General features: G+C 40.7%; 2 protein-coding genes across 2 annotated transcripts; one reads left to right on the forward strand and one right to left on the reverse strand.

Annotated features, from left to right (window-relative positions):
- The first annotated feature begins 690 nt into the window (after positions 1 to 690).
- On the forward strand, positions 691 to 11,196 carry dnaja2b (DnaJ heat shock protein family (Hsp40) member A2b). Its single transcript, XM_088340330.1, has 9 exons — positions 691 to 893; positions 2,158 to 2,217; positions 5,975 to 6,201; positions 6,351 to 6,431; positions 6,507 to 6,640; positions 6,726 to 6,922; positions 6,999 to 7,143; positions 10,027 to 10,154; positions 10,218 to 11,196. Exons 1-9 carry the CDS (start codon positions 816 to 818, stop codon positions 10,404 to 10,406), a joined length of 1,239 nt encoding a protein of 412 aa, XP_088196456.1. The 5' UTR covers positions 691 to 815; the 3' UTR covers positions 10,407 to 11,196.
- Positions 11,197 to 11,230: 34 nt separating this feature from the next.
- On the reverse strand, positions 11,231 to 19,409 carry LOC148362776 (uncharacterized). The gene is made up of 14 exons (XM_088340507.1): positions 19,249 to 19,409; positions 19,044 to 19,182; positions 18,352 to 18,459; positions 18,163 to 18,282; positions 17,991 to 18,096; positions 16,737 to 16,857; positions 16,486 to 16,661; positions 16,152 to 16,428; positions 15,050 to 15,270; positions 13,429 to 13,521; positions 12,501 to 12,653; positions 12,336 to 12,440; positions 11,403 to 11,486; positions 11,231 to 11,336 (listed from the first exon to the last, which is right to left on the reverse strand). Exons 1-14 carry the CDS (start codon positions 19,265 to 19,267, stop codon positions 11,265 to 11,267), a joined length of 1,794 nt encoding a protein of 597 aa, XP_088196633.1. The 5' UTR covers positions 19,268 to 19,409; the 3' UTR covers positions 11,231 to 11,264.
- Between the last annotated feature and the right edge of the window lie 742 nt (positions 19,410 to 20,151).

Raw genomic sequence — 20,151 nt, forward strand, 5'->3', positions numbered from 1 at the left:
GATTGGCTGGCAACCAGTTCAGGGTGTCCCCTGCCCACTGCCCGATGATTGCTAGGATGGGCTCCAGCACCCCCGCGACCCTACTGAGTATAAGCGGTGCAGCTAATGAGCTAATGAGATGAGATGAAGTTTATTCTATTGACCAAATAAACAACACAATTAATTCTTTCAGCATCTTTTTACCAAATACAGCAAAGACCACAAAAAAATCTTTCAGCATCTGTCCTAGTTCTTAGAAATGAGTAAATCGTCTGTGCCGCCCTCTGAGACTTATTGTGATTAAGGGCTATACAATTAAACATGACTTGACTTAAATGATATGCAAATTAAAATTATCTTATAACACGTCTTTAACAAAATATACACGATCCTCCTTATTTAGCTTTGTAGTCCGGATCTTATTTTTTGGGGGGGGGGTTGAACAAATTTATTGACACTAATAACAGCAAAAACACGAGTATGCTGGTGCGTATAAAAAATATTAAATTGTGAATCTCATGGAGGAGTGCCCAACGCTGGGTTCCATTAGGTTGTCTTCATACAAACACAACTACACTCTACAATCTAGTGTCATAAAAGATCGTCATTGCACGTAAGGCTAATAATAAAACCTGATTATGGCCCCGTATAAAATTATAGAAATACCCTGTGCCCGCCCCCTTTGGTTGGGGGCCCTCTACGTCACACCAGGGGGGGGGGGGGGGATTTTGCGTCTGAATCTGGCAACCCGGCACCAACACCAAGCCGGCTCAGCTCCCTTTCCTCCCTCACTCAGCTGAACGTCCGCCGAAGGAGTTCGCCGGCTCGCAAGCATCATGTCGAAAGTCGCGGACACTAAACTCTACGACATCCTCGGCGTTTCGCCGTCGGCTTCCGAAAACGAACTCAAAAAGGTGAGGACGTCCCCAAAACTCGAATCGTGAAACGGTAATGGCGAGGTCACCTGTGAAAATGGGCCTCGAATTCTTAGCCGACATGAGCTAGCTTGTTAGCATGCTAGCTAGCGCGTATGCTAAGGCGAGATAACAAGTGTGACGCAAACTCTATTCGACTTTTGCTACGGGTATATTTATTTCCTTACCATGTGTTAATTTAATAGCATACTATCGGGTCACTTAAAAAAACAGTCACGTTTTAACGTTTATATTTAATCCGAAGTGAGCACGAGTGTAGGGCACCGGATATTAGACGATACTTTTCAGGAAATAGCCGAGGCCGTCCGGCCTTGTAAATGAAGTCAAATTGTTACTAAAGTCAAGATTGTCATGTTTAATTCAATTTTGTCTTGAATAAGCGCCAAATATACGTTTTCAATGTTCGATTGTGGGTGAAAGATGTCACGGTAATATTTCTACAATGGCCTAATTTCATTTATCACACATCTCATAACCCTCATGTTGCCTTTGGATTAAAATACCAGACATTGCGTTGTTATATTTTATTTAATTTTATGCTGACTTTTGTTTTTATTTACATCTAAATTCTCGAACAAAGTTAATCGAACATGTCGAACATCACATCTTTTAAACATGTTATTTTGCAAACCCTAAAACAACCAATTCGATGAGTCAGTGGATTGTTTGAAATTTCAGACAAACTAACCTTTTTTTTAAACTGCATGAATAAAAAAAGTTTTGGAAGTGAAGACTGCAGGTGTCACAGGCAGCAATGTTCCTGCTGGTGTCCTGGTGTTTTTGACAGCCGGCCTCCCAGTCGAAGCTTTTTATTTTTTAGAACGCAGCACACCAAAGCTTTGGTTTGGGGGTTCAACAATTTGTCCCAGTGCCTTCCATTATTTTGTATTGGTCAATGAACAGATCCATTGCATTAATCACATCTGATGAATGGATTAAAGGCCTCAACTCGAGAAATATTCAGCTCCTCTCCATTAACCATATCTGACGAGTTAAAACAAGCCTTTAAAGTACTTTATGCACAATTAATGATTTTCAATACAATAAAAATTGGAATCAGAAAGGTTTTGCTGCTTCTTATGACCCAGAAAATCATTATAATAAAAAATGTAGATGGGCTGATCAGGTTATAAAAGTGGTTGGTGTTTGATACATCCCCACTGTGATGTTCTTTCTCTTTGGGAATGATCAATTTCTGCCTCTGGTTTAATAATTGCCACGTGTTCCTCTTGGTGTATTGCAGGCCTATCGCAAACTAGCCAAAGAGTACCATCCCGACAAGAACCCGGATGCTGGAGACAAGGTATGAAAAAAAAAATACTCTTTGGTGTAATTTACCCCCTTGAAGTTCCTGTAAATTTGGCTAAAATCGCAATTCAAGACGTACCCATAGTAAATATTGCTGTTCTTTAACTGTTTGGAGAATATGGACTGTTTTGGTCTAATTTGAATGGTAAGATTTTTTTTCCCCACGCTGAAATGATCACTGCAAGTGCTACTAACGTTGAGTAATCTGAGTCGAAATACACAAAAATAGGTTTTTATTCTCGCCCGAATTTTTTTCTCATTAAAATGCCTGCAGATGAGTGCAGCATGGGCATCGTAGCTAGAAAATTGGTGAAACAATAGCTCGAAGCCATACCTGGTACCTTGTCAAATTTGATCACAATCTAAAAAAACTAAACATTGTGTTTCATACATTTTTTCGGTAGGCGTTTCCAAAAGTGGCCCTTTAGGGATGACCAGTTTACAACCCTAAAACTAAAATGTTTTTATTTTAGTTGGGCGAATTTTTTAAACATTTTAAAGAGTTGTAAATGTTTAACTTCTCTTTCCATAAGTCAACCAATGATTGTGCACCCCCGTGTATAATAATAGTGCAATATTTGTTTAATCAAACGGGCCCGTATAGGCTAGTGCGAGCTGTGGACCATGAAATAAAAGCCGCCTATGGATGAGAGCGGTGTCAATCAAATGGTCAGAGGCTAACAACCGCATTTGGAACAATTTTACGAGTCTTTAGGGGGATGGGAACAGATTACAAAGATCATCGAAGAAAGCATAAATGCTTTTAGGCTGATTTTTTTTTCTATCTGACGTCATTATCGCGTGTTTCGGAGTAAACATTTTACTCCGATGGATTCACTGGACATTCCTGGAAGTAACGACTCCATGATGGCCTACATTCAACTAATTTGATGACTGCGTAATTGGTGAGCTGCACTTGATTTATAGTTTTCGGGTATCTTGTTTCAGACTGATTGAGGTGTTTCTGTGATGAGAATTTTTTTAAATTGTTATGATATCTTGAATCCCAAGAGTTAAGGTTTCCAATGATACGCAGGCATCATGTATTTCAGTGACTGGTGACATAGCGCGCACATTTGTCAACGTTCCGATGGCCCGCTTCGGAACGTTAAGGTGTTAAAAGGAAAGTGACCACGATTGGCTTCACTGAAGTCCTACTAATATAAGACCTGTTTCACGATTATATGTGATTTAATGTTTTTATACTAAGGACCAGGCCTGGGCGATATGACATTGTTATCACAATAAAAAATGTAATCAGTCATTATCGATATTTATCATGATAATTATCACATAGTTTTTATTATACATTGTACGTTTTAATTTTTGCCCCCGTGTTCAAATTGACAAAACCAGATGCTGCTTTAACCAATCTTTAATGACCGGACAAAGACACAGTGTGACAAATGACTACACAACATTTCACAAATATGAGTAATATTAAACAAAATAAAGTTGACAAAATGAAGAAATCAAAATGCAGAACATTGCACATAATCTACGTTTGTATCGATTGTTCTCGATTGTTCTCAGCTCAGGGATGCTGCTGGAAATGTGAATTTCCCTTCGGGGATGAACAAAGTATCTATCTATCTATCTATCTATCTAATTTGCCAAGAGACTGTGTCTGTCTTCAAAGAGTATAATATCAAGAGGCACTGCCACGCGATACATGCTGACTACAAAGTGCCAAATGCTTTGTAAAGGTAAAGCAACTTGAAGCACTTTTTTAGTCAGATGAAAATGCTTCGAGGTCTTGACACTGACCGTCAGGTCCTGCAAACCTTTCTCGAGGGGTGAATTAATTTAACTGTTCAAAGGAATCTCAGGCTTAATAGTCAACCCTCACGCATCTTTGGTTTAGCAAATTTGGTTCGCTCTCTGATAAGTTTGGACACCCCTGTCATAGGGTGTCTGACAATCTTAAATATTACATAGACAAAAGAAAATGTTCAATTTAAAAAAATGTTGCATATAAATATCCATCTAGCCATCATCTGCACCACTAATTCTCAGTAGGGTCGCATGGGTTCCGGAGCCCATTCCAGCTATCTGTGGGCAGGGGACAGGATGAACGGGTCGCCAGCCAGTCGCTTGGCACACAGACGAATCAAAGAAAAATCAGTATGTCCACAGTATCTGGCTTTCTTGCTGCTTTGTGACAGGTCAGGGCGTTCCCAACTCTCGTTGCAGGTATAGGCAGGTAGCGCCTTGCTAGCTCGTATTTTTTGCTTATTGGCCCGGTGCTTGTTGAACATCCACTAGCACTCATTTGGGACTGAATTTTTTTTTTCTTCAGCGTGTTCTAGTGGGCAATACTGTTGTAAGTGGTGGAGTAAGTTTTTTGTGTTGCACGTCATGGTTTGCAGTTCATGTTGACGCTCGTTTTTGTCATTTATTGGGCTTTTAGGTAACCTAAATGCCTCCAAAAAACTGAAAATGATGGGCCTCTCCTATCTTACACTATGCTTTGAGTGGACAGTCTACTGAGATAGATAGATAGATAGATAGATAGATACTTTATTCATCCCCGTAGGGAAATTCACACTGGGTGTCCTTCGTCTCATTACCTCTCATTTTGACCGTGTTATAGTCTTTTGGCTTTCACTGTGTGAGCTGCTATTCCTGCGAAATGATTGGCTGGTCCTCGTCACCTTCTTTGTCTCCTGAATTATGGAACTTGCGTTTCATTGCATTAACGCCCATATTATATCCGGTGTAATTACAGTTAAAATTATTGACTTTTAGTGAACGATTTTAGTATTTCGTTTGGCGAGAATTTTATGCTGTTGATTGTTATCCTTTGATCGCCTAGGCCTACTAAGGCCAAAATTTAGGTCTGGGGTCACCAACGTACTGCACAAAGGCACCCACCAGGTAGATCCCAAAAACGCCACCCTTCAGTTCGGTTCTTAAAATGTTTGACAAGGGATTTTCTAGGAATTAGTTTAGTGGTGGCACAAGAAATAATTACCACAATAAACCTTTTAAATTCAAGTCTTTCAAAATTCTTTGTAAATTATGTATGTCCGTCACGAGGTGCCCTTACAAAAGGCAGATATTTTAGTGTTTGACTAAGTTCATTTTAAACCTACAACATAGTAATAACATTCTAAATTACTGTTTGAGATTCATATCAGACTGGTATCCATTTGCGTCAATAAGAAATAAAAGTAGCTTGGTGATCCTTTTTAGGTAATATTTTTAACATCCAAAATTGCCATTTGAGTGTCACAAGATATTGTGTTTTTCAAAAATGAATTTTCCTCTGTTCACTATAGTTAGACTAGTTTGGTATCATTTGATTACTTGAAATTGTGGCGGGTTTGGTTTGAATTCATTTAAATAGCATTTGAAACATTAAAATGCACTTTGAAATTGATAGTGGTATGGTAATTTTGAATGCAACACTCCTATTTGTGAGGTTATTTATGTATACTTTCATCAGTTTTTCTTACTCAGAGCTGGATTTTTTAAAAATCGTAATGTTGTAAAACTGATTGTCAAAGTTTTTGATGTAAAAGAAAAATGCAAATTTCGCTTGAGATATGAACTATAAGAACTGGCTTATCAGGAAATACTTTTTGGGTTTTAGAACCTCTGTTTCTCTTTACTCGGCTGTAATCATCAGACCCCAAACAAATAGAGACGATATACAAAGCAGCGTATAATTATGATTATTGCTAACATTTGTCAAGGCTACCATTTAACCAATATTCGCCTCTCCTGTTTGTTTTTATCTTGCCACCCAGTTTAAAGAGATCAGTTTTGCTTATGAAGTACTGACCACCCCGGAGAAGAAAGAACTCTACGACCGCTATGGCGAACAAGGCCTACGGGAAGGCGGCGGTGGCGGGCCTGGAATGGACGATATCTTCTCTCACATTTTTGGCGGCGGACTCTTTGGCTTCATGGGGGGGCAAAGCAGAGGACGAAACGGAGGACGGAGGCGAGGGGAAGACATGGTGCACCCTCTCAAGTAAATTACCTTTTTTTTTTGTTAATTTTTTTACACAAAATAGATCAACTTTATGCAAATTGTCGATTCCGAATTTGATTTCTTGTGTATCTAATTTACCACACAAGGCGTTACTATCTATGAAAGTGAATGTGAACATTTACTTCCAGAGTCTCACTTGAAGATCTCTATAATGGTAAAACTACTAAACTCCAGCTGAGCAAGAACGTGCTTTGTGCTACTTGCAATGGGTGAGTCTCCTTTGTTTAGTTCGATTACAATACCTGAGCATCCACAGTTCTGACATTGTATCATTTCCTGTGCAGTCAGGGTGGCAAAGCTGGCGCAGTGCAAAAGTGCGTGGCATGCAGAGGACTGGGTATGAGGGTGGTGATTCGACAACTCGCACCCGGCATGGTCCAACAGGTGCAGTCGGTCTGCACAGACTGCAAAGGAGAGGGTAATGTGACTGGAAACAATTCACACAGTGTCATGCACAGGATCAAAAAGTAATCCCCAATATCGGGCCACTTGTGTTTGCGCAGGCGAGGTCATAAGTGAAAAAGATCGCTGTAAAAAGTGCGAAGGTCACAAGGTCTGCAAGGAAACAAAATTGCTGGAGGTGCACGTGGACAAAGGCATGAGACACGGACAGAAGATCACGTTTACTGGTGAAGCTGACCAAGCGCCAGGTGTGGAGCCTGGAGACATTGTCCTGGTCCTACAGGAGAAAGAACACGACGTAGGGAGAAAATGAAAACCATCACGTCAATATCGCATTTGAAAGATCTAAAAAAAAATATTGCGGTTGGTCTTAGGAATTTCGCAGAGATGGCAACGACCTTCACATGGTGCAGCGGATCGGTTTGGTTGAGGCGCTTTGCGGCTTCCAAATGACAGTCACACATCTTGATGGACGGCAGCTGCTTGTCAAGTACCCACCAGGAAAAGTCATAGAACCAGGTACGCATGGAACTGAGTGGGTTGAAATTTCAGCACTAAAAGGGGTATTGTGTATTATTTAGTGCCGCTTAGTTTGGGGGGTGGTGTATAATTATAATTGGTATAAGTTGCACTTGTAGGGTAAATTTATTTGATAAAACCCAACTGCAAAAACATAACTTGTCATCTTTCAAATAAAAGAGCAACGGGCTGAATAAGTTTGTACACGACTGAACGCTTCATATTTGACATGCCTGTTAATATCAATAACATAACTTATTATTCAGATAACTTTAGCATAAAGAAAATGCCTACAAAACTATGTTTTACCTCAAATCACTAAATCCAAAGAAATGTTCATCCACTGTGTCACGGTAGCAATGCGCCGCTTCCTCTTCGCCTCTACGCCGCTCACATTATACAGGACTGTCTCAGAAAATTAGAATATTGTGATAAAGTTCTTTATTTTCTGTAATGCAATTAAAAAAACAAAAATGTCATACATTCTGGATTCATTACACATCAACTGAACTATTTCAAGCCTTTTATTATTTTAATATTGCTGAATTTGGCTTACAGCTTAAGAAAACTCAAAAATCCTATCTCAAAATATTAGAATATCATGAAAAAGTATACAAGTAGGCTATTCAACTAATCACCTGAATCATCTAATTAACTCGAAACATCTTGCGAGGGTTTCCTGAGCCTTAAAAACACTCAGCTTGGTTCAGTAAACTAAATCACAAGTATGGGGAAGACTGCTGATCTGACTGCTGTCCAGAGGACCATCATTGATACCCTCCATCAGGAGGGTAAGACACAAAAAGAAATTTCTCAAAGAGCAGGCTGTTCACAGAGTGCAGTTTCAAAGCATATCCACAAAAAGTCTGTTGGAAGGGAAAATTGTGGCCGGAAACGCTGCACAACCAAGAGAGATGACCGCAGCCTTAACAAAATTGTGAAGAAGAGCCGCTTCCAGAATTTGGGGGAGCTTCAAAGACAGTGGGCTGAAGCTGGAGTCCAGGTATCAAAAGCCACAGTTCACAGACGTGTCCGGGAAATGGGCTACAATAGCCGTATTCCCATGGTCAAGCCACTTCTGAACTCAAGACAACGGAAGAAGCGTCTGACTAGGGCTATGGAGAAGAAGCACTGGACAGTTGCAGAGTGGTCCAAAGTCCTCTTTTCGGACGAAAGCAAGTTTTGCATTTCATTTGGAAGTCAAGGCGCCAGAGTCTGGAGAAAGGCTGGAGAGGAGCAAAATCCAAGTTGCTTGAAATCCAGTGTGAAGTTCCCACAGTCAGCAATGGTTTGGGGAGCCATGTCAGCTGCTGGTGTTGGTCCACTGTGTTTCATCAAGTCCAGAGTAAATGCAACTGTGTACCAAGAGATTTTAGAGCACTACATGCTTCCATCTGCTGAAAAGCTCTATGGAGATGAGGATTTCATTTTCCAGCATGATCTGGCACCTGCCCACAGTGCCAAAACCACCAGTAACTGGTGCACTGACCATGGCATCACTGTCCTTGATTGGCCTGCTAATTCCCCTGACCTGAACCCCATCGAGAATTTGTGGGGTATAGTTAAGAAAAAGATGAAAGACACCAGACCTACAAATGCAAATGAGCTGAAGGCCGCTATCGAAGCATCCTGGGCATCAATAACACCTCAGCAATGCCACAGGCTGATTGCCTCCATGCCACGCCGGATTGATGCAGTAATCCGTGCAAAAGGATTCCCAACCAAGTACTGAGTGCATCAATGGACATTTTCAAATGTTTGATTTAGTTTTGCTGTTATAAAATTATTTTTTTACTTGGTCTGAGGAAGTATTCTAATATTTTGAGATAGGATTTTTGAGGTTTTTTTTCAGCTGTAAGCCAAAATCAGCAATATTCAAATAATAAAAGGCTTGAAATAGTTCAGTTGATGTGTAATGAATCCAGAATGTATGACATTTTTGTTTTTTTAATTGCATTACAGAAAATAAAGAACTTTATCACAATATTCTAATTTTCTGAGACAGTCCTGTACATCATTTTCGCTTCTCATCAGTAGCTGATAAGTGTATCGTGTCGTTTTGGGGAGGGTCTTGGATCACACCTCTGTGTAGAAAAATACACAGAACATGTGCAGCTTCATTTGGGAGCGACACACTCGGCACCCATTTATTGAACACACAACTCTTAACTCAAACTCACACCTCACTTGTTGCGCCTACTCAAGCTTTACAAACTTTCTTTCTGCATATTTCACTATATGCACCTTGTAATCTGCAGAATATGATTTTTCTTTTCAGTGCCATTACATATAGTCTCCACGGTTGTTATTTATAAATCACTGGTGCGTGCTGAAAACGCCCCCTCCGCCTCACCGCGTAAAATGCACTCATCCCATTACCCCCAGCATATGTCACTTGCCCAAACGTCACTAAAATGACTTTGTATCTCATTTTCGGTGGAAAATGTAATAGAACAGTAAAGCACAGAACATTTGTTCATGTTAAAGAAATCCATTTTGAGCAAGTTGAAAACATTTACTTTGGTCTAATGATGCCGTATCTTCTGAACTTTCAAATCCCGTTTAAGAAATGGTGGAGAACATGGCAAGGTTGAAATGATCAACACAGGCTTAGAGCGCCCTTCCGCAGTTTAGTGTGATAATAAACATGTGTAGTCATATGCCCGGTAAATGTATTATTAATTTCACAGATAAGTCGCATCCTTACTATAAGTCGCACCCACAGCCAAACAAAAAAAAAATGCTTCACATGGAACTTGGTCCCCTTCATCAGTAAATGTGACCTTCTGTCTCATCCCCTTGTCCACCCACTGGGGTCTCACAAAATTTGATGGGAAACAGTGGTGTGCTAAAGTAGTTTGTCTTCTGCTCTATCTTTCTCAGGCTGTGTTCGCGTAGTTAAGGGTGAAGGAATGCCACAGTACAGAAACCCCTTTGAGAAGGGAGACCTCTACGTTAAATTTGACGTACAGTTCCCCACCAACAACTGGATTAGCCCCGAAAAGCTAAACGTGAGTCACTTCGAGTATGGCAAAATCACAAACGAGGTTAATGATCGATGCGGTCCTTTGCAGGAGCTGGAATGCCTGCTACCAGGCCGCGCAGAGGATCCCAACATCTCGGCCGACGCCGAGGAAGTGGACCTGATGGATTTCGACCGGAGTCAAGGTCAGGGCGGCGGGGGTCGGAGAGAGGCCTACAACGACAGCTCCGATGAGGAAGGGGGCCACCACGGGCCCGGGGTGCAGTGTGCGCACCAGTAGAAGACATTCCGCCGGCCCTGCTGTTACAAAACACCTTTACAGAACTTCTCACGCACAATCACACCCGCGCGTTTTTCCGGTCACGGAGACTCAACCACACACACTCGCACCGTCCTTGGCTTTTCTGGTGCCTATTTGTGATGCTCGAGTCGGAATTATGGTTTTGTGTTGAATGGATTGTAGTGATCGGCAAAGCTTCGGGTCGGACCTTTATTCAGACCTTCGCTTTCGCTGTTGAGGCTGACAAACCAGTTTAAGGTCAAGTGTATTAAAAAAACAAAGGATATTGTTGACTAGTCTACATGGTTTAGTGTAATCCATCACACAAGCATGCTGCTTACCGGCCGATAACATACAAACTGGGTCCACTCGCACACACGAGGCGCCACAGACTGCCGAGTCTCACCAGTCCCTTGTGCCGTTTTTGAATTGTAGTATTTTAAGTTTTTTGGGTTGGATTTCCTTTAAGACCACTCGACAAAATCTGATGTCAGAACATTGATTGGAGCTGTTTGGAAACTCAATTTTTTGCCAACTCGCTTCAGAAGAGCAAAAGGGGAGTGCTGTATCCTGATTTGTAAGAAAGTCAACCCCACCCGACACAAAACGCTTCATCGACATCCTTATGGTTGCGTAAAAGACCGACTTTCAATTCTAAAGACTTTATGGAGCTCTAATGTGTACATTTGGTAGCAGGCTCCCGGGGCTTGTCATTGATTTAGTGATGTTACTGTTCATGCTTATGTTTGTTCAAAAAAAAATCAACTGTATAATAAACAATCCGCAAGTCCATCATTGTTCACACACACACACACAATTTTATTTTTTAAAACGACTCAACACAAGCCGTCGTCTTGCTCAAATCCGTCTTCGGGATCTCTGCTTGGGAGATGCACAGGTGCCAGGAGTTCCTTGAAACCAGCAGTGTTCCTTCAAGAAATGATAACCCAAACATCGTTTTTCTAGAAATGTTGCACTCTTCATTTGAGCAATCACCTTTTTCTTCTGGATTGCATGATGAAGGAGCGTTCTCTTCTGAGCTTCTCCAGTTGTTCTCTCAGAATCATCTTCTGCTGACTCCTATCCTGATGACCATGTAACAGTTACTGTACTACAATCTTAAAAATGTTGGTTGAAAAGATAATCCAATTTAGGTCAAGTGGTGACCAATCCACCACTTGCCATCATTCAAGATGGCATGCCATGTTTTGCTCAAGAGACCAATAATTTGGTCATTAACATATCTTACAAAAAATGGGTAGTTGTCCTTCAAATTGACAACTTTATATAGCACACCTTCATAGTCCCCAATAAAACACCCTAAATATTGGGTCACAGTCTGAAAGTATTGCAAAACAAACTACCGTACTTTGTTTTTAAAAAATAATGTTCAAATGAACCACAGAAATTAGGTTGGGCTCATCCAAATGACCCAAAACAATTTGAAAAAAATTAGATGAATTGTTTTATACAATATGATGCAATATATAATATATATCTTAAAACAACTCCTCTGAAAGGGTATTCCGTATAAAACAACCCAGAAAGTTGGATCAAATTGCTACAAGTTGTCTATTTGTTAAATTGAGCTATTTTTGATGATAACCTGAAAATTGGGTCATGTTTTAAAAACAAAAACGATGTATCATGCTAAACTGCAGAAAGTTTGATCAAATTGATACAATTAGCTTGTCAGTCCTTTGTTTACCCGTTTTGGGTTATTTTTTTAAAAAGACCAGAACTGGGTTAATTATAAAAAAATATATCTGTCAATAACAACCTGGAAAATTAAGTCACATTTTACAAGTGTTTTTCAATAGTGTGTTGGATATTTTTTTGCACGCTGTAGAAAAATGCTAGTAAGTCAGAAACTGATAATGACCCAAGTTTTAAGTTAAATGCAGTACTTGAAGTATACTTTACCTTTACTTGAGGAATGTCTTGACTGAGAGTTCTCATCCTCTCCCTGTGCTCAGGCCCCAAAATCTCCTTTTCCGCCTTCCTGTCCTGAATGATGGACAAACGTTCCTGGACCTAAAGCAAAAAAGATGGTCCTCATTGTCCTGTCTTTTTCATTTTTTTTCCCCCTCTCACCCTGAGTTGTTGTCTGTCTCGATCCCTCTGGTGCTTTCTCTCCACTCGACGGTGAACATCCACCAGCTTCCGCATGGTCTTTTCTCTCTCCATTGCTGATATTGGCTCCCTTGGTCGTTTAGCCTCCCTAGATGCCTTTCTCTCCCTTGTTCTCTTAGAATTGATTATGAAATTAACCATTACCTGTGACAAACTAGACTTCTGTATTTGTTTTCAGTAAGAACATACAGTAGTTGGGGACCTTTTTTACCCCAAAAGTCATCATGGAAAAACATTTGGATTTCTTTTTAAATAAATCAAATCTTTCCAGAGCATTAAAAATTAAAATCTAATATACTACTTTAAACTTTTCTCCCTCCCACAGTTTAAGATAGTTGATCCTCATTCTGATTTTCATTTTTTACTAAATCATGGCTTTGCAACAAGGTGCAAGCAGGGTGTTTTTTTTAAAAATGTCACTAAATACTGCAAACATACTGATGTATTTCCCTTCGGTGCAGGCAGAAGTGCGCTGTGACCGTAGCAGCGGTCATTGGTACTGTTCACCCAACAGAATGGCACTGTGTGCTGGGCTGGCATTTCTGCCTGTTGAGTTTTTCTTGTTGGTTTTCATAAAATGTCTCATCAGTGAACCTTAGTTGTTGTTTTTAAAGGATTCATTAGCAATGTACAGCCATAATGGAGTCTGTTGGTGTGACACCTTGACTGAAATAGTGGGGTGTTTTCTCTTTATAAACTGAACTGCTCCCATCTTCTTTTGTAGCACTGTCTGCTAAGTGCTCACTAGACTCCAGACTGCTCTCATCAAAATTTTAACGTTATAGATAAGATTTGCATGACAACTTTTTTATCTATGGCTTGCAAACCATTGGTTCCTGACCCCCGCATTAGCCTATGTGGTTGGTTCAGAAGCTCGCTGTTCTTTTACCGTATCTCCATCCAGCTCCATTGACTTTGAGGTCTGCCGTCCACGAATCTGGTCGTTTTCTTTATTTGGCTTCTCCAGGTTGGACATTCGTTCCTGTGTACGTATTCAAGATATTTAAAAAAACATTTTTCAACATAGGTTTAGGGGTTAGGGACCTGGCTTCCACCTACAACTTATAAACCATCGAGCTAACTGCACTTGCTGTTTTTTTTTCTGAACAAGAAATAAGAAATCATTGTCTATTAATTAAGTTGATGTATTTTGTTCCTTAAGTCAGTTAAATGATCAAATATTTATAATAGGTTTCCAATCCCATTTTAAAGAAAAATTGTTTATACTGAATGAATAATTATTTTATTTAAATTCAAACTGACTTCTAAACTTGTTTTCCCTGTTCCTAGTGCATTTAATTTTGTTTTTCCAATAAAGAAAGCTATATGATCTCTATTCTAGAGTTGAATTGTATAAGATGAAATAGAATTTTGTTCATAATTATTTTATTCATCGTTTTTATTAAGAAACAAGCTTTACATGTCAAATGGTATTTTGTTATTTCTAACAAAAAAATTTTCTAATGAAAAATGGTTTTAAATCTCACAAATATAAAGTAAAATGTTAGTACATATTTGCAACAATATTCAAAATATGTCAATAAAAATATTAAATGAAGTAGCAAACCTATCTGCTATTATTAGTTAAAACTAGTTCTTTTTAAGTAAATCCACAAACTCCTTATAGATGGAAAATCTAAATTGTTTTAAATAGACACTGTACACTTTCGCCGCTAGATGTCGCTGTATTGTGTGTTGTAACTGACAAGTGCTACAATGCAAGAGGAAAAATACAAACTATGGAGACCCATCCGTCCATCCATTATCTGTACCGCTTATCCTCAGTAGGGTCGCGCGGATGCTGGAGCCCATCCCAGCTATCTTCGGGCAGTGGGCAGGGGACACCCTGAACTGGTTGCCAGCCAGTCGCAGGACACACACGGACAGACAATTTGCATGCTCATTCACACCTAGGGACAATTTGAACCAGCCAATTAACAAGCAAGCACGGGGAGAACATGCAAATTCCACACAGGAGGTTCGATCTCATGACCTCAGAACTGTGCCGCACACTTGCTAACCACTGTCCCGCCGTGCTGCCCCTACTATGGAGACCCAAAGTGACCAAAACACATTTTTTAGCCAGTCTCTTACAAGGTTTTTTGTCTTTTTAGGTACCTGTGGTGGACATTTATGTCAGCTTACTTCCATGTTATGTCAAATAGATGCAAATTTCTCAATCAATATTATAGAAATGCACGTTTATATTACAGTTAATCTATTTTTGCTGAATCAATATTATTTTTTGAAACTAAGTTTAGTTTTCCCAAGAGAAGACTATAAACAATACACAATGTCCCTTTAAGGAGGTGGGGGCCTACTTGACCCCCTAAAACTTGACGTGGGTAACGGTAACATTTGTTGGCCTGGAGAGTGATGGTTGCCACCAGGCTGTACTTACCCAAGACACACCACAGGAAATGGTGTTCATTTGACCCTAGTGGTGAAGGGATCCGCCCACCCACCAATTACACTTTTTTGAGGGCATTGTGAGAGGACAAAATGAGCACCTCCTGCTGGCGGATTTGTCTCACTGCAAGTCGAGCTGGTCCCAACTCTGCTTGACAATTTTCCATAGTCATGTGTTCTGCAGAGGTGCCGGGCTGATACTGCACTTTTGCTACAGGCGAGGCCTCGCCCTCATTTTCAGAACCATCTTCAAGATGTGTGCTCCATGGTAGAGTGATCAGTGACTCTTGCTCATCTTCTCCTGCCACTTTTGGCATTGTGTCTGAAACAGATGAGGAAAAAAAATGTCAATTTGACAGCCTGTAAGGTGCAAAGCAGGGGTCAGCAACCGTTTTGAAGTGGTGAATCACCTTTTTGTTATTTCTTAACATGAAGGGATACTAGTTTGTTTGATGTATGTATCTAAACATAATTATCCCTTATCACTAAGCTATTACTATGTTATTACCAGGTTGCCATTATTAGAAGTAGGACGAAGGTCATTGGTCTCACTCAACCATTAAACCAGTGATTATTTTCAGTCAAGGCCCCCCTCTAGGAAGAAGAAATCCTCTCGTGCCCCCAAGAATTGTCTCATCTGGGTTAATTATTTCTCATGGGGTCACTTGAGGGTCTGCCCCACTTTGTATCTAAACTTCATTCTCGATGCTTATAATCTGTCCTTTATGCACGGCATGGAGGTTCAATGTAAAAAAAACACTCCCAATGAGAGCGCCACTGCTCCCTAGTGCAGTGGAGGCACAACTGCACTTGATCCTTTAATACGTTTTTTTAACAAAAAAGGTCCGCGATGTCACCCATCCCCGCGCCACACTAAGAACCACTGCACTAAACCATCATGCCAGTTGGAATATAATTTCCTAGAAAATCATAATGACCTATCACTGAAGAGCTATCAAGCTCCCCACACAGCTTACTAACAATCTTAACTTTGAATCACCTGAGTTGGAGAAGAGAAACCTCCAAAACATGCAGGACATGCGGCTTTTGAGGAGCGGGTTGCCCACCCCTGGGCTAGGCCATGAGAACATTGTCAGACTTTAGACATGTCCATGGTAAAGAAAAGGTTGGGGACCACTGCTTTGGGAAGCTACCTGGTCCCTGCGGGAATCACTAGAGTGAACATTCTTTTCTTGTTTGTACCTGCACAGACTCCATGTTCATCAGGGCTTTCCTCAATCTGTACTCCTTCAAATAGTATGCCTTTTATCTTAGATTCACATGGTCTACCAGGGAAGTTCTGGACTTCAGCAAGTCCTCCAGAACAGGGCGGATGTTGGACTTGCTCCTGGCAGCAACAATTAGCATCCAAAGTAGCAGAGGGGACAATTGACTCAAGGAGTTGAAGCAGGTTGGGGTGATGGTCTTGTTCTTGGAGTTTGAACTGAAACTCTTGCCTCAGTACTTGTTGATGCTGGCTCTGAAGACAAATTCTAAAGTCAGTCGCTGGATTCAATGCATTCATTGCTAGCATTACCTCATCCAGCAGCTCCACAAGGAAGGATGATTCCTGCCTCTCCTGTATCTCCAGAAGGTCTCCCAGGAGCACCAAGGTGGCTCGGTCCAACTGGTCTCGGGTCCACTCTGTTGGAGGTCCACTAGTGACTTTATTCTCACTCCTGGCGTGAATTTGTTGCAGTCTTTTGATGCAACCTACCAGGCAAGGAAAGTTATTTTGGGAGGAACTTAGGCTGCAGGAAATAGTTAAGAGTAAGAAGACTACAGTACTTGTTTTAGGAGAATCTCCAGGAAGTGGTCTTTGTACATCCTCCAAAGTGACATCATGCAACAATTGAACCAGCTGCTTCCTCTCCTTCTGCTGGGTCAGCACCAATAACTGCAGTAATGACTGGAGGATTTGGAATACACACATTGACAGTTTTGGAATGACCATACAAAAACCAAACCCTATGTTGTCTAAACTATGGGCTGGGGGCCAATTATGGCACATTAACCTCATACTCTTAGCTCCTACATTCTTCATTTCAGCCCCTCGTTACAACATTTTCACAACTATACAACATCAACAAAATATATCACACGCCAAAAAATATACAACATTTAAACTTTGATGTGTTATTATATACAGCTCTAAGATGCATGTCTGCCATTGGTCGACGTCATATAAAAGGCTGGTCTGCTATTTTTTGCAAAAAAGCATCGTGAAGATGGTGAAATACTTCTGGCCCACAATGTGTTACACTCTTCTTTCAGAGAGTAGGTGATACAATAAAGTATTTTTAAACTGGATTTATTCGCTATGAGTTCAAGGCTTGCAGTTATGCTAAATAAATTCTACCTATCTACCTTGGTCATATCCCTCAAAACGGGAGACCGACAGCAAATAAGTAAATAAGTAAATAAATGCCTGCTAAATAAGTAAATAAGTAAAAACATGATAACCATGGAAATGAAGCTTGCAAATATAAAAAAATACAAGAAAACAAACCGAAAAATAAGCGTGCGATCAAAGTACTCTAAGGATATGACAATCCTGGAATTTCAAATATAGTGTTCGTATTAACCCATGCCTTTGCATCCACCCACAAAGTCCACAGTACCAGCTTGTGCCACATTACACCAAATGTAAAAAATGTTTTATTTATGTATAACATTTAATTCATGGCCAAGTTAAATCATAGAATTAGTAATTACTATTTACTATTTGTTATGGATCTGGGAGATTTGGAACGCAGAAGCTTATTACCATAGATTTCGATCCCCTTGCCATTCGGTAACTTCACTTAATGACCCACACCTCACAGATTAATGTTGTATTATGGGGGTTTTTAGTTTTAAAATTTATTGAAAGCTACCTGGATTTTAATTACAAATAAAACTTAAAGGGTTTTGATGGCGTTGTTAAATTACGGTTTGAAAAAGGAAGGCCTCATAAAGGAGAAAAAAATAAATTTAAAAATGCCTGTAGTTTCAGATCCAGTCCACTAGGTGGCATCAATGCCCTAAAATTTTCATTAATACCTGCTGCGATAACCTTAAATCATCATTTTTGACGTGTCCTTCGACGTCATCCTCGTGTAAAAACGCAGCGGCTTGTTCTTCCCTGCACGGACGTCGAACTTGTGGCCTGCAACAAATCGCAATCAACTCGCGCGGCACGACAAAATATCGTCTTTATCCTTTTTCGTCTCACCATGTGTTCCAGGATTGCCTCACGGCCAAAAATGCTTGGTAAGCGTTTTTCTCTCTCTGAGCTTTCAGAGTCGCTGATCGAATGTGCAAACACAACAAAGGCAGACTCTCTTTGTCCAGCCTATCGAGTCACAACGATTAAGAGGGGAACATTTAAAATCGTTCATAAAAACATGAATATAACTTGTACCGCTCCACCAAAGATGTCAGTTCTTCTTTCTCTTTTTGACGACACGTCTTTAATTTGTACAGTAGAGAAACCGCAGTGATGCATCCTGGTCCGGACTCAGGGTAAGCTCTGGAACAAAAATAAAAAAAAATAGGACTTGATTCGATTCCAATAATGGCGGTATGGTTGTAGTTGTACACACTCAACTTAAGATCGGGGCTCAAAAAAGGGTAGCCTGCATGCTGTGCAGGTCCTCCACATAGAAAAAGAAACATAGAACACATGACGTGTGGATGATCAAAGAAACATCAGCAAGAGATGGAGAGTGAGAAGCCCTTCCCGGCTTGACTTCCTGATTGACATTTAATGCTTGAACCTGCCCAAAATCTCACCAAATAACAAGAGTTACCAATATTAGATAGATAGATAGATAGATACTTGATTCATGCCCGTAGGGTAATTCACACTTCCAGCAGTATCCTTGTGTTGAAAAATAAAATAAAGATATAGAATACAAAATACCCAATATAATGTTTTGCTACAGAGTATTTAATTGGTGCTAGGGAAAATACACACTGTAATAAAAATAGGGTAATATGCAAATGTTGGGCTGGGGTTTAATGTGGGTTTTTACTACCCTGGGTGGAGTTAAAAAGCCTCATGGCATGAGGAAGAAATGATCCTCTCAGTCTGTCCGTGGAACATTACTGTACTTGTATATTGTAAACGCCCCCGGCAAGTGGGCCAAAGCCATCAAGTCGTCCCGTGCCAAAGCTTCCTCTGCGAGCTCTTCCACCTGAAGCTCCTCTTGGTGACGTCGCCATGGCGACAGAGTCTCCCACACATTCATCCCTGCGACAACAGATAGGAAAAATGGATTTCCCGATTCGGGCAAAAGGGAGCGCCTTTTTTCCTCACCGTGGTGTCTCCGCAGCATGTCAGCGTAAAGCAAACAGGTCACCGCGTCGTATTTGATTTCGCTCAAGAGGATCACGTCCGGACGGCATGCCCACGGCCAAGATTCACCTCTGAATTTTGAACTTTGAACCGGCTTGGGGAGTCCAAGTATGCTTTGGACGCCTTTTGTTACCAAGCTGCACTCACGGAAAAATGACAAGGTGCAAAATCCCAATACTCATCACTTGAAGTTGTTTGTCTTTACCTTTTTCAGTTGCGGGCCACAAGGGGTTAAAACATTCGGAGACCTATTTATTTTTCTGATTTATTAGAAAAAATAAAATATATACATGCGGCAGCGCAGTGGTTAGCGCGTGTGCGGCACAGTTCTATGGTATTGAAAACCTCCTGTGCGTGTTCAAATCCAGGTACTGGACTTCCTGTGCGGAGTTTGTATGTTCTCCCCGTGCTTGCGTGGGTTTCCTCCGGGCACTCCGGTTTCCTCCCACATTCCAAAGACATGCATTTCAGGTGGATTGGCCGGTCCAAATTGTCCCTAGGTGTGACTGAGCGAGCGGGTTGTCTGTCCCTGTGTGCCCTGCGATTGGCTGGCAACCAGTTCAGGGTGTCCCCTGCTCACTGCCCGAAGATAGCTGGGATGGGCTCCAGCACCCCCGCGACCCTACTCAGGATAAGCGGTGCAGCTCATGAGATGAGATGAGAAAATATACATGCACACATCTACACAGAATTTTTCTTCTTATATTTGACTTTTATAAGAGTAGTCAAAAGTATTTTTCTAGTGTTTTGTAGTATTTCTGTAGTGGGATTTTTGTAGTATTCTGAAATAGGATTTTTACAATGTTTCTGAAGCAGTATTTCTGTTGTTGCATTTCTGTATGATGGTATTATTGTAGTACTATA

Source organism: Urocampus carinirostris, chromosome 7 (genome assembly GCF_059441175.1).
Source record: "Urocampus carinirostris isolate Australia breed hairy pipefish chromosome 7, RoL_Ucar_1.0, whole genome shotgun sequence".
Taxonomy (NCBI): domain Eukaryota; kingdom Metazoa; phylum Chordata; class Actinopteri; order Syngnathiformes; family Syngnathidae; genus Urocampus; species Urocampus carinirostris.

Bases quoted from the DNA above. Each gene is read 5' to 3' on its own strand.
- dnaja2b (XM_088340330.1), top strand. From the start codon at position 816: ATGTCGAAAGTCGCGGACACTAAACTCTACGACATCCTCGGCGTTTCG. The intron at 894-2,157 runs GTGAGGACGTCC...GGTGTATTGCAG, and splicing joins CCGAAAACGAACTCAAAAAG to GCCTATCGCAAACTAGCCAA. The intron at 6,202-6,350 runs GTAAATTACCTT...ATTTACTTCCAG, and splicing joins GACATGGTGCACCCTCTCAA to AGTCTCACTTGAAGATCTCT.
- LOC148362776 (XM_088340507.1), bottom strand. The intron at 13,522-15,049 runs GTGCTCATTTTG...ATACGTACACAG, and splicing joins GACAAATCCGCCAGCAGGAG to GAACGAATGTCCAACCTGGA. The intron at 12,654-13,428 runs GTAAAAGAACAG...ATCAATTCTAAG, and splicing joins TGGAGCTGGATGGAGATACG to AGAACAAGGGAGAGAAAGGC.